We start from the raw sequence: 14,764 nt of genomic DNA on the forward strand, positions 1-14,764 counted from the left end.
GCGAAGTCAGCTAAAGAAGGATGATGGATTCAACCCAGATCTGTGACTGGGGTGAGGGTCTGAAAAGTTTCAGCGCTCCGTCCATCATCTCCTTGTGTGTACTTTGTCTCACCTGAGCTTCCTTGGTCATCTGTATATCCACACAGTAATGCTTGGTGAAGGTGTGTGAAGATGCCCATGTTGCCGCTGCACATAGTTGCCATTCGGCACATTGGCCATAAACTACCTTGTTGCGTGAGCTTTTGGCCGGGAGTTTAGTCTCTTTCACGCTGAGGAATAGCATACCTGAATTGCTTCGGAAATCCAACAGGCAATTGCCCACTTTGTTGAACTTAGAGTCGAAGACTAACAATTGATTCCCCTTGCAGAATTGTTTTGTCTCCTCTAGATAGTATAGTAAAGCTCTTCCTACATCAAGGTTATTAAGGCTTCTTTCATGGTCGAGTTTGTGGGTTTTTGAAGAAAACTGCAAGCTGAATGCTTGGATTCATGTGGAATTTGCTTACTACCTTGGGTACGAACTGAGGGTTGGTCCTTAGAACAATCTTGTACTTGTGGATTTACATGTATGGTTCCTCAATAGTTAATGCCTGTAGTTCACTTACTCTCCGCAGATGTTATAGATATTAAGAAGGCAGTCTTTATTGTGAAGTATCGGAGTTCTGCTTTGTGCAGGGGTTCAAATGTTCTGTCATTGGCTGTGTTAGAACTGTGATTTAAGCTACATATCGCGGCTGGAGCCTTTCTTGGGGGTGCAATTCTTTTGGAACCTTCCAGGAATCTTTTGATGACTGGTGATGTGAAAAAACTTTTACATGAAGCTCCCCTGATATAAGCTACAAAGCTGTCAAGTGCAAATGGAGGCTTGAGTAGTTCATCTTACTGTCTAGAAGTGTGTAAGATATATCAGCATTGTTTCTTGTGTGGATATTGAATTAAGGGCATTGTTCTCCATACGCCATAAAATGTACAATTTCCACTTAGCTGCATAGCATTGTCTTGTCATTTGTTTTCTTGCCTCCATTAGTATCTCAATTGTTCTTTGCAGTATGTTTAGCTGTCCGAACTCTATGTACTCAGGCGCCAGGCTGAGTGTTGCTGGTTCCGGGTGAAATTTGTGAGAATGTACTCCTCTGCTTTGAATTTGATCATCTGTCCCTTGGACAGTTTGAGTAGGCTTGAGTACCAGGTTTGCCTTGCCCATTGCAGGGCTTTGAGAATTAGATCTGTTCCTGGTTGTCTGACTTTCTCCAGTACCTTTTGTAGTTGAGAGAATGGAGGAAAAGTGGATGCAAATGTCCCAGACCAGTTTAGTGACAAGGCATTCCCTTATGATAGGAGGGGTTGAATCATGGAGGCGAGGAATTGCCATTTCTTGCTCTCCACTGTTGTGAATAGGTCTAATTCTGGTCTTTCCCAGAGGCTGAAGAGCCATTGCAGGCCCCTTTACTTTATCTCCTATCCATGTGAGCTTCTGTTATTACTGCTGAGCCGATCTGCTTATGTGCTGTCCTTTTCTGGCAGGTGAATTGTCTGCAGGTTGATTCTCCTTGGTATGGCCCATAGTCCTATTTCCGGAGCTAGCTTGCTTAGGGTAAATGATTTTGTTCCCCCATGTTTGTTGAGGTAAAACATTGTTGTGGTGTTATCCCTCTGGATCAATACTGTCTTCCCCATATGTGGGCTTCGAATGCCTTTAGTGCCAGAAAAACAATCTTCATCTCTAGTAAGTTGAAATGTTTTATGGAGTCTGCACTGTTGCATTAAACCCGTACACTCAGGTTTCCTGAATATGCTCTACAGCCTTTGTAGGGTGCATCTGTTGTGATGGTCACTGAATGAGTAGATGATTTTTGGTCTGCCTAGTGTTATGTTCTAGGATGCCCAGCATTGTATTTCCTTCTGTACCTTCTCTGTTACAACCACCAGATCCTCCTAACTCCCTATGGTTTGTGACCAACTGTTGCACAGCCATTCCTGTAGAAGGCATATGTGTAAACAAGCATAGGTAATGAGGGGGAATGCATGATGCTATCATGCCCATCAGTTTCATTACTGTCCTTACTGTTCGAGGCTGACCCTTCTGGTAGAGGCAAGTTTGCTGTTTGATAGCGTGTACTCTCCTTTATTTTTGTTTGCAATGCACTTGCCCTCTTGGAGTTTAATCTTGCCGCTAGGAAGGTCTTATCTTGATTCAGTCTGGGTGAGGATTTCTGGTGGTTTATGGAAAATCCCAACCCTTGTAGCATTGAGATACCCGATGAACATGTGTTTAACATTGTAACATCTTTGCTATGACCTTGCCTTTACCAACCAGTTGTCTAGAGGGATAGATGTGGATTCCTCTCCTTCTTAAAGATGTTGCTACTGCTGATAGGCACTTAGTGAAAACTCTTGGTGCCGATTTTATTCCAAAGGGCAAGACCTTAAAATTGGTAGTTATTGCCCTCGCGGATGAACCAGAGGTATTTTTTGTGTGCGTGGTTCATGGGGATGTGTAGGTAGGCGTCTTAAGTCTATTGTAGCCATTACGTCCCCTTTATGTAGTTGTGAGATTACTTCTTGTAGAGTTGACATCTTGAAATGCTGTGTACAAATGAATTTGTGTATGAACTGGAGGTCTAGGATAGATCTTAGTGAAAGATCTTGCTTTGGCACCAAGAAATAAGGCGAGTACTTTCCTTTCTTGTGCTCCCTTGCTGGTTCCCTCTCTCCATTACTTGTTTTTCTAGGAGTTTCTTCATTTCCTCCCTCAATTGTAAGAGTTCAGTTCTTCTGAATCTTTTCTTCCTTGGTGGAGGTTTCTTTGTAAGTTCTATACAATAGCTGTGGCATAACACATTTAAAATCCAACTTTCTGTAGTTATGTTTTCCCACTGAAGTGGGTAATGCGCTATTTCTTCCTCCCACTGGTGGTGTGTGTGGGTCCTCCTTTGTGTGCAAGTCACTTGGAGTTTGCTCCTCCCCCTCTTGTGGGTTGTCCTCTGACTCTTACTCTGCCACAAAAGGACTGCTTTGGTTGCTGCTGCCAGGCTTGGTATCTGGACTGCTGTCCATTCTCTGACTTTCCCTCTCTGGAGGGGGGCAGGGGAGGAATGGGTGTTGCTCCTCCTTTTTGCTGTGGTGACAATTATGGAGTCAGCCACTGTTTTCCCTTGGATGTATTTAGGGTCACTTGTTGAGGGTTTTTACTTCTTCTCCACCCTTGGGGTTACTCCCTTTGGTGAGGCAGACTCCTTGAAAGCCTCCTTGCCCTGGTCCAAAATGATTGGCAGCATCGGAACCTTTTGTGGATGGTGCTAAGGTTTCTAGGCGGAAACAGGAGTCTTCGTTCTCCTCTGAAGGGACCGTGAAAGAATCAGTTGCTCTCTTGATAAGGCTGTTGGTAAAAGGCTATGTTGTCAGGTGGCGAAGCCTTTGAGTGATAACTACAAACCTCTTCTTCAGGGCTTTCTGTGTTGAGGTCCTTCCACTCTTCCTTGAAAGTTCCTGTCACTTCCTCCTTCTCCTCTGAAACGTGGAGTTCCTCTTAGATGTCCTCTTTGTGAGGTACAGAGGCTGCCAGAGCTTCAAGGGTATCCTCTTCTTCCCCGGCCTCTGCAGTAGTGGAGAGTTTAACGGCAATCCTGAACTATTTTAGCGCCTCGAACTCCTTCTTTTGTTGGAGTGCCGCCATTTCTGCTTCTAGGCGTCTTCTTCTTTTACACCTGGAGGGCACTTTCGGCGTCTGAAGTCGGGGAGATCCTTTTCTTGGGTGTGGTGGATTCTGCCTCCAACGGTATTGTCTTGTCCTTTGCAGCCTCTTGTCCGGCACCTGTTTTTGTCGATTGCAACATTTTCCTTTATCGGTATCCCTGAAATGGGATCCGTGGGATTCTTTAGGCTGCGGCTGACCCACGGTTGTTGCTTTCTTTGGCTTCTGGACTGTCTTTTGCACCCCCTTTTTGAGGCCCTTGGTATCAGACGGGCAAGGGTTTTTTCTTACCTGATCTGTTTTCACCTTGAAGTCCTTGGCCATCTTTTTCATGGTACGTCTCCTCTCAGCATTCTCTTTGAGGTACTCTACGTCCGATTCTCTGTGTGTTGAGTCTGCAGTCACCCAGTTAGTCTTCGTCGCTTGAGAGATCCAAGTCCCTCAGCGATACCCGTTTCTGATCGACGAGCATGGCTGCCTAGTGGTCCGCCCTCTGCTTTCGAATGGCCTAGAGGGTTTTCGATGAGTACCGCACAGGCCTCGCAGTACTTATCCTTGTGATCCCTCAGCAGGCAGAGACTACAGACGCTGTGTGGATCGCATTGCGCAAATCTGTGGTGGCAATTAGTGCAAAATTTGAAAAGGGTATTTTCCCTGGCCCCTACTTTGCCTCATTTTAGTCCATCAGAGTTGTTGTTGCTCCGTTGGGGTACCCCGACAGGAAAATGTGTCTGGAGGTCTCTTTCTCTCTCAGGTGTCTTCTTAATCGATGTACGATGGTTTTTCCTCTTGAGTTCCAAGGTTTTTTCCGGGATTTTATCCAAAACTTCAGAGTCTCTTCTCTTGCTTCCAGACCCAACAGCGGAAAAAAAGAACCTGAAAATGGCTGCTACCACTTACAGGAACTTCCGGGACCCTGTCTGACGTCATCAAGGAATGGACCCATCACCAAATAGTGGTCGATGACACCCAATGAAGAAAAAAGAAAAAAACCGAGACAATTATAGACCCAACCACTAGTTGGTGGAAAAATGCACAGCTTGTGAATCCAGAAAAGGATTCATGCTGCAAATCTTTAGTTACAAGTTAATGAGAGCTTTTACAGCACTGCATCTTTCAATGAATCATGTTTGAATCCTAGTAGCAATTATATGAGAGACAGCTTTAAGTCATCTCACCTTTTGAAACTTGTGATTCAGAAGTGCCCTGCCCACAAAAGAATATGCCACCATATGTAGGCCCCAGTGCTGGGTAAACGTAGGCCTGTTCTTCAATAGGATAGTTCAGCAGATATGTTGAACAGGCACATCAGCATTCAACACCATTGCTGAGGACATGTTTCTTGTGGTGGTGTCAGCAGACACTTTACTTGATTGGACAATTTGCATTTCTGTAGCAAACGGTAATGCTGCAGAGATGCGTGTTGCTACGCACCCCTTGCAAGATTTCAGAAGAAGATGAAGAGTGGCTCTGAGACTCTTATGTGTTTGTCCTGCCAATATAGAATTTCAAAAACCTGCAAACATCAAGAATTATGGGTTGATCGACTAGAAAAGAACAAACAGAAGACTAATAGCTTGTTCAGATGGCCTTTGTGGTCTGAGTTTGAATTTGAGTTAAATGGGATCTTGTCCTTAGTGAAAAGCAAAAATGGGATGATAAACAGGAGAATCTTGCAGAAACATCTTGTGGACATTAAATCCATTTTACAAACTAGGAATTTTAACTATGAGCTGCAAGTAACTTCAAAACAATGAAGGGACTTGAGCGACACACCATTGAGCTCCAACGAAAAATGCGGGCAGCAGACTAAAAGGCTCTTGCGTGTTGTTTTGGTCCTTTTCTACATGAAAGCAGTGAAACCATTAAAAAGTGTCCGTAACCACAGAGGTTTGTGTCCTTCAACTACATGGACAGGAGTACTCACTCATTTAGATAAACATTGGTAAAGCCAATAGGTCTTGTCTATGTGAGAGCCAATGGCTTTGGCAATGCATTTTAGCCATGTGGTTCACCAGTGTGGCTGCTGCTCACCATGGCTAAAAGTGAATGGAGTGGGGTAGATTTTTGGTACCTGGGGTGGGTACACTGGGTAAGATTGTGGTGTGGTAGGTTGGGGAAGATTGTGTTGTGGTAGAATAGGATGAGGAGATGGGGTGAGGGAGATTGTGGTGGGATGGACAGGGTAGATTGGGACAGACTGAGGTGGGGTATGTTGGGGCAGGGTACATTGGTGTGGGTCAACTGGAGTGGGGTAGGTGAAGGTAAATTGGAGTGGGGAAGACTGCAGTAGTTGGAGTGGGGCAGATTAGGTGGGTTAGATTGGGGTAGGATGGGTGGTGTAGATTGAGGTGGGGTAGATTGGAATAGGGATAGATTGGGTTAAATATGAGTGGGGTAGATTGGAGTGTGGTGCACTGTGGTTGATTGTAGTGTGGTGCATTGGCATGGACTGGAGTGGGATAGATGGGGTACATTGGAGTGGGTTTGATTGTGGTAGATTAGGAGTAGTAGATTGGGTTGATGTAGCTAGGGAAGAGGTAGACTGGGGTAGATTGGGACACGGTACATTTGGATAGACTGGGGTAGGGGTGATTGGTAGACTGGAGTGAGGCAGGTTGTGTACATTGGGGTGAGGTAGTTTGGGTACACTGTAGTGTGGTAGGTTGGGGTAGATGAGATTGGGTGTGGTAGATTGGGGTGGACAGATTGGTGTGGGGTAAACTGAAATGGGCAGATTGAGGTAGATTTGGGTGGGGTAGATTCGGGTGGTTTAGATTTGGGCACATTGGGGCAGACTGGGGTAGGCTGGAGAGGGGTAGATTGTGGACGATTGGGTTGGGGTGGATTGTGGTCAATTGGGGTGGGGTAGATTGTGGACAATTGGGGTGGGGTCGATTGTGGTCAATCGGGGTGGGGTCGATTGTGGTCAATTGGGGTGGGGTCGATTGTGGTCAATTGGGGTGGGGTAGATTGTGGACAAGTGGGGTGGGGTTGATTGTGGACAATTGGGGTGGGGTCGATTGTGGACAATTGGGGTGGGGTATACTGGGGAGATTAGAGTGGGGTCGGGAGGGATAGAGTGAGGTATACTTGAGTGGGTTAGATTGGGTGGGGTAGCTTGGAGTAGCCTAGATTGGAGAGGGACAGACGGCATAAAGTGGAGTAGATTGTGTAGGTTGGGTGGAGTAGATTGGAGTGGGGTAGTCTGGGGTAAATTGGAGTGGGGTAGATTGGAGTTGGACAGGTGGGGTGGATTGGAATGGAGCAGATTGAAGTGGGGTGGAACAGGGAAGACTGACCTGGGGTGGAGTGCGATGAAGAAGGGGAACAGTAGCACATGGAGGAAAGGGACGAAGCAGTGCCATGAAGATGGAGGAGCAGTAGTGTGATGATGATGGAGGGGCAGCAGTGCCATGAGGGAGTCGGGCGATTAAGTGCTCATTCCTCTATTTAATCAATAGCTGTGTAGGCAATTTATTTTTTAAAGTGGGGGTAAAAAAAAAGACTTCCAGCCCAGGTCACATTTATCCCATTGCAGATATACGAAGATAAACACAACTATCCAGTTTCAAATGTTTGGAAGGGTTTTAAATGTAGGTATTTTGTTACTAAAACGTATTAATTTTAAGCTATTTTTTTGTCTTTGTATAGCATTTGTGTAGATCCAGGCGAACAAGTGCAATATTGAAAAATGTCGTTTCACTGCATACCAGGTTACTTTTTTACTAGTCTGTAACTGCAATGTTGAGAAAGTCGTTCCAGGTTCAGCTGCATGCCCATAATGCCATGGGCTCAAATTGCCAGTTTAAGCTGCTTCCATCTTTTTGTCATTTAGTCACACCAGCAATATGTTTAAAAGCTGCCAGTAGACAATGCAGAGTGCATGAGTAATGGGCCCTAGTTTTGAAAATCACTCTCACTTAAAAAATCTTTTCAGATTAGGGCTTTATATACTGTTCTGTACAATTTTGCTGTTGTACAAGTTCTGCCTGCAAACCATTTGCTTCCAAAAGCAAAGGGGTAGCAACAATAGCTATTGAGACGGAGGGTGTGGGGCGTTGGGGGAAGCAACATAGAATACCAAGTTAGTGGCATTTGCTGGTTTGCTATTGTAAAAGAAATAGGATCGTAAGAAGCTTAAACACCGAATGGGGAAAGGAGCGAGTGCAAACACAAGCACTCGTATGGAGTGCGTAAACACAAATTAAAAAGTAGCTCCAAAGAAAGGGAGTAGTGGACAGACACAGTACTTGGTCCATGTTCTAGGAGAGAGCCAAACGTAAGAGATGGCATGACACATGCATGACATGGCAAATTGCAACGAAGGATAAGAGAGTGACGTTGCAACAAACAATTGATAATCCTGTGGTTGGGATATAGCTCACTAACGGGGAACAACAGGTCTCAAAAAGACAGCGCATGCGCTGTCTAGCCGAGACCTAAACAACTAATCTCTCATTCACATGAAGTGGGTATTACAAAAAGGAACTGGTTTTAAACAAGCACATTTTTGAATAGTTAAAAATATAGGAGAACCCGGTCAGTGGACTTAACCTTTTCTCCATAAGGCTGAATAAATGTAACATTTCTCTCTCATTCATGTGAAAACTAAAAGTATTCCGACCTCGAAGTCCTTACAAATTACAATGTGGCCACATCAGACAATAGATTCCGAAATCTTAACTTTTAAAAAGTCCTTACGTGTGTATATGCATTAACAGTGTACACTCACAGACAAAATAAATGTGCCAAGGAGATCATAAAATTGAACAGGACAGAAGGATCATTCCCAATTCAATTATTTTGGCCAACATACACGTTTGAACACTAAATCTGCCTTCCAATCTGAAGCAATGAGGAGCACAGTTAATAATGATGGTCCCTTAGTGCAATTAGACTTCTTTTCAATTTAGTTTTGCACAGCATCCATCCGCTGCAGAAGAGGTAATGAGCACATTATCTCAAATTGCCTTGAAGACGGAAGACAAGGTACCCCCAAGCATGAGGGCACAATAGCAAGTCATAGCTAGAGCATAGAGAGGGTAAAAACCTTTTAAAGGTGTCAGGTTGAATATGCTCTCGAAAAATGTGAGCTTTGTCCCATCTGGTTACAGAAGGAGTTAAACCCTACGAGATCTAAAACAGGAGCTATGCTATCAGGAGGAGAGCCTAAGTAAATTCAATTAATGAGATCGAAATTTGCAGGCAAAATTGATATGCTTATTTACTGATGTCCACAGCCCTAGACTGTCTAAATGATAGCGGGGCAGCACATGAATGTCTCTCTCTCTCTCTCATCCCTCCGCCCCAAAAGTTCTGTGTTGTGAGCTCACTCCCATTTTAATATAACAGTGGCATTCTCTGCAGAGGGGTTCAAGACAGACTATGGGTGAATTATAAATTTGGAAATCCTGGTGACACTAGCTGTTAACCACTTTAGCTGTGCAATTCTTGGCTTCTTCTTTGAACTGGAGATGTGCAGGAAACAAGAATTAGATGTGTCATCAGGAGGCAGACCTGTGCTCAGAGGTTTGAAACAGCATCTCAGCAAAATGTTAGTATGTTCCTAGTCAGAAAGCAGGGTCAAGGGTATGACAGCAACCACCAAACATATCCTTCAAAAAAGAAGGACCCTAGGAGCCTAATGTCATGAATTAAGTAAGGTGGTGCATGGAGGTTCCACCAAGATTTATTGAATTTTATCCTCTTCCTTGACGTGTTCCATGTCTACAAGTTGTTAGGTGGATAATTAGACACCAAAGAAAACAGTTAATGGGACTCTCACTTACACAGAGGGAATATCTGTAGAAATTATAGGATTACATTTTCAGATATTAGGGCTAACAGCATGGATGCTACTCAGAATGACACTAAGCATAAATTCAGTCAATGGTTACTCAAGATGGGATCCCTATATGTATGGATGAAAGTGCATGAGACCAGTTCTTCACTGCACGGCTCACTGCTTTATCTGGAGCAGAATGGCAGGGACAGATTTACCCAAAATGAACTGTTGAGTAACGAAAGTACTAAGTTATTTCCACCCATATATTGTAGCTGAAAACTTTTTGATACGCAACAAGTCAGATACTAATTCAGGAAGCAGTCCCTTTCATGAGACTGCCATCAAAGAGAATGCATCAACATACATGATACAGAAGATGTAAGGTTAGCTCCAATGATTGAAAATGGGAATTCCACATAAGATTCACACCTTAGCCACCAACGTTCCCTTTGAAGGAGACTGCGCAGACACAACATTTGAAGAAAGGCTTACTTCCATGTTCAAGATAACTATCACAGGAACAGATATGCACATCTTTCTAATTCTATAACTTACCAATTATGACCACTACATTGGACCAGTAAGGATTTAAACAACATTGATAACAGATAAACAAAATAATATATCAATACCTGAAAGCCCCCAGTCCTGACCAAGGAATGGAAGGTAGTCTGGAAGAAAGAAGAAAACAATTATCACACTGTGGATCTTACAATATAATAGTCACTAAATAAATTACATGTTCTCTCTCCTACTCCTCGCAACTCATTCCACCATCCATCAGGCCTCTTAGTCTTGCATCTCTTAACCATGTCCCACTATTTCACTGCAAGCTCCATGTTCCTCAGCTTCACTTTCGCTTTTTCCCTTTAGGTATCACAGGCTCCTTGCATCTATCACAGCATCTATGCTTCGCAAGCTTTTGGTCCTGTTCTCTCCACACCCGGCTTCAAATCGCATAACTCACAGCAGCACTGATTGAGGTCCAGTATTATACTTTCATCTCCTCACTCACTCTGCCTTGACTCTCCATAATTAGAATTCTGATTTTTCCAAGTTTAAGTCAATATTCTCAAACTTAGACTTGGTGTTAAGGTGGTGGTGTGAGGACACAGGGGACCCAAAACACGGAGTGCATCTGCCCCAAGGTAAGGATATTATGGGAATCTGCCATTACCACGAAAGTATTGCAACATGTGCCATTACATAGCATGCCATTACAACGCAAGTGGCATTACATCGTATGCAATCACAGCACATGCCACTACAACGCATATGCTTTTACCATACATGCCTTTACAAGGAATTTCGTTGTAAAGGCATGAATAGTAAAGGCATATATCTTTTTTACATGTAAGTATACATTAATTTTAGGGTTTACAGTGGGTTTGGGGCGGGAAAGGTAATTAAGGGTGGATATGGGTTTTGGGGTGGGAAAGGTAATTTTAGGGTTCAGGTTATGTATGGGTTTTGGAGTGCCAAGGGTATTTTTAGGGTTCAGGGTGGGTATGGGTTTTGGGGTGCCAAGGGTAATTTTATGGAACCATTATTTTTATTAAAAAGATCCATAGCTTATCACACAGCTGAGCATCAACAATCATTGCCCGGCAGCATATATTTACGGATGAGGTCTTCCACAGCTCAGGGCCTACAACCCGGAGGCTGGCAGCGATATTAGGATCATATTATACCAACTCAAAACAAAACAACCAAGGGTAACAAAAGGACAGCATAACAATCATCCCCGCCTCTCTCCCTGACCCCCACACCAGTCACCTAATCGTCTAAGCCACATGAAGCGTGCGGGTTAATTAAGACGTGTTGTTCTACGGCCTCCGTCCGGGAGGTCAATTTCGGATTGGTCCCATCCCCAGGGAGAAGTTGCAGTATTTGTAAGTATTTGGGGCATGTGATCACTCGTAATTCTATCGAGAGGATCTGGAGGAAAGGAGCCCAGAGCTCAGCATAAGTCTCCCCTTTATGTTCCACCACTAAGAACATGCGTTCCATTGTAAGTGTCAGACAAAGTTTATGTAGCCATGCAGTATGGTCTAAAATATTCGGGGTGCACCATTGAGCCAAAATTACTTGGCACGCTGCCAACAACGCTAGTGCAATCTGTCTACCCTTCAAAGAGTAAAGGGGTAAAGTCAAAGGGTTTAGCAGCCCCAAGATAACATGTGCTGGGAAATGTGGGAGTGTTGTGTCAAATGCCTTGTCTATCTCCTCCAGAACTTGCTCCCAGAAGCGGACCAGGCTCGGGCAATGCCACAGCAAGTGCACAAGGGAACCTGGTAAGCCACAGCCCCTCCAGCATCTAACTGAGCATCGCTTATCCTAGCTATGAATGCGGGTCGGAGTAAGATACCAGTATGTTATCACTTTGTAAGTCGATTCTGTCCCTGCGGTGCTATGGGCCGTGTGGTGTGTTCTGTAGTGTATGTCTGCCCATTCTTATCAGAGAGCGCTGGACCCAACTCCTCCTCCCATCCTTTGGTTCGCCCTCCTTCCTTTCTTTTGGAGAGCATTGCGTAAAGCTCAGAGATGAAGTGTTCATCGTCATTTTTGCACATTAGCCACTTTTGGAACACCTAAGTGGTCGTGAGGCTGCTGCATGATATTGTGGGGAGGTGACCCAATTGGAGGTAATGAAATAAATCGGTCTGTGTAAGAGCATAGTCCTGCCTCAGTTGTTCGAAAGGAATAATCCCATTGGGGTCAAACAGAGAGCCCGCTCGTTTACAACCTTGTTCTCTCCATCTCTGGAATACTGAGCTCTGTCCCGGGAGGGAAGTCGGGGTTGTCTACGATTAGAGACATTGAGGACGGGAATGTTGTTACCAACTACTGTATCCCACACTTTTAGAGTCGATTTGGTTACTGGGGAGGAGGCCAGCCGGTCCAGAGATCCAGAGAGAGAGTTAATTACCACTTTACTTTCTTTCGCTACAGTCTCAGAATCTGGTTTAAGGGTGGATGAGGGCTTCCCAATCTTACACCAGTGAGGATATTTGTTTCTGGAGCCCTCCAGGGGTCTACTCTACACTTCCTGCGCTGTAGATTCCGTGAAACCCAGGACCTTCTGGACTTCCCTCAGGGAACAGAGCTGTCTTACTTTTCCCTCGTAGGGAAAGATGATCCAGATGGGGTGCCCCCCGGAGTACGAAATCACTTTTTCTTTAAGGTGGGATGTAGTGTGGTCATGGAGAGGTCCTGAAAAAAGGTTGGCGAGTGCCCTCAAAACTGCCCAGGATGGGCATATCGAGCACACCGTATAATTGTTTCTTTTGAGTTGAAATTAATGTACACATGCTAATGGTGGAGCGGGCGTTGCAAATTCTTGGCTGGCCTACTCGTATACCCGGTCTATCTGGATATCAGAGCTGTGTTCTGTGCCTAGTAGAGGACGGAAGAGGGCCAGGACAGACACCAAGATCTTCTCCTTCTGCCTTCATCGGCACACCCCTAATGCAGACATTGTTTCTTCTGGAGCAATTTTCCAGGTCCTCTGTCTGGGCTTTCAGTTCAATATGCTGGTCCTTCATTCTAATGATTTCTTGCTGCATCATTTTGATCTCCTCATCTCTACCGGGGCCGCGCACCTCTAAGACCGTTACTTGGTCTCCTACCTCTTCCAGATCACGCCTCATTTCCTTCAGGTCGGCCGAGAGTTGTTACTTCATTTCTTGCAGGTCCTCACGGAGGGACGCCATCAGCGCTGTCATAAACCCTTTTGTGGCGGGGGGATCTGCGCCCTCCAATTCCTCCTGCTGCCCTTCTCCATCTTGAGCTGCCCCAGACGGGGTGACTGGCATGGGCTGGTTCAGCCGCATCTCTTTCACTGAGCTCTCCTTTTTTGTCCGAGCCGTCACCATGGTGTCTGTCCCTTGATTAGTTTCAGATGGAGGAGCCCTCAACGCTGTTGTCAGCAGGTAACCACTCTTCTGGGTTCTCTTGTGTGCTTCTCACAGATGCCTGGAACGCCTAAATTGAGAGGTTCTCTTTGCTCCCAGGTGCGGGTCGCCAAGGCCCACAACTGCCCAAGATAGCCACTGTGTCCTGGTTTTCGCCAATACCGCCCCACTCCAGCGGGTGGCTATGTATGGCGTGGCTTCCGGCCCTTGCGCCGGTCCTCCCAGGCTGTGGTCAAGCTCTCTTGCAACTTGAATCGCTTTTTCCCCTCCTGCACTGTGACATCTCCTACATCACTGATGTGCAGCGGGCCACGAAACACATGTACCGCTGCGCTTTACTTAGGGGAGGCATAACGTGTCCAGCAGACGCAGGGAGTCTTGATTATATGCTAGCACCCCAGTGGGGGAAACTTCTCCTCTGAAAGCACACTTCCTATATTGATCCTGTTGATAATGTTATGAATGTGAGGCTTTCTTGGCTCTATTGGGGGGGGGGGAGCCTGCTTGGCCATCGACCGGGATCAGCGCGCCTCAACACCCTTGGAGAGGGAATCCGGTATCAGTACGGGGGGGGGGAGGGGGGAGGGGGGGGAACAGAGAGCGCCTGCCCTCTATTGTGGAGTCAAGCCTCTCCTTAAGTTCTGGTGCAGGTTACGTGGAGTCAAAAAAAAAAATTTGCTTTATTCGGTTTTCATTTGGATTACAAAACCATAAAAGCACAATAACACGGTAAACATTACACTAATTCCAATCCAACAGATTTAAAAACATTTTTTTTCCTTTAAAAAGAAAATCAAAATAGATTTTTATCATTTTCATATATTTTCGTGGAGTCAATAATGCACTTCTTCCGACAGCGGGTTGTGGACCGTGAGCATCTGCTAGTTAAGGGCACTGTAAAAATCCTAGTACCCGGGCTCGATCCTGTTTATGCAATTCTTCCTGCAGGGCTGCTTCAGGAGGTAAAGCTCATCACTAGGGGGCCTCTCTACCCCACGCTGTGCGACAGTCTCTGGGGCTGAGCAGTTTGGGCATCCACCTTTACTCCGATGTTCATCACCCCCTGGGGTGCTCCATGCTTTAGAGCAACACCTACCGTGTTGTGAGCAGAGGCTCCTAAGGCTCTGAGCCACTCCCCAGGTGATCCTGTCCTTGTCGCAGGCCCAGCTGGACCTGGCCTGGCCGGGCGGGCAAGACCCACCGATCTGCCAACCGTGGCTTGAAGTTTCAGTTTTGCTTCTTCAGTGGGGCGCGAGCCTGCGTCACTCCTCTGGACTGGACGCAACCCTGTACCTCCAGGGGCTCTCTGTTCCAGCGGTGATTCGTCCAGCAAGGGATGAGAGGCCGGAACTCCCTGCCCCAATGCAC

At 45.6% G+C, this 14,764-nt stretch overlaps 1 protein-coding gene across 4 annotated transcripts in view; it reads right to left on the minus strand.

Annotated features, from left to right (window-relative positions):
- Positions 1–14,764, minus strand: part of RELA (RELA proto-oncogene, NF-kB subunit) — a 367,284-nt gene that overhangs the window by 234,076 nt on the left and 118,444 nt on the right. For all 4 annotated transcript variants that reach the window (XM_085625888.1, XM_085625890.1, XM_085625889.1 and 1 more), the window contains exon 3: positions 10,115–10,153. In XM_085625888.1, the coding sequence (XP_085482014.1) occupies positions 10,115–10,153 (39 nt within the window). The remainder of the gene's footprint in view (positions 1–10,114; positions 10,154–14,764) is intronic.

Source organism: Triturus cristatus, chromosome 9 (assembly GCF_964204655.1).
Source record: "Triturus cristatus chromosome 9, aTriCri1.1, whole genome shotgun sequence".
Classification (NCBI taxonomy): Eukaryota; Metazoa; Chordata; class Amphibia; order Caudata; family Salamandridae; genus Triturus; species Triturus cristatus.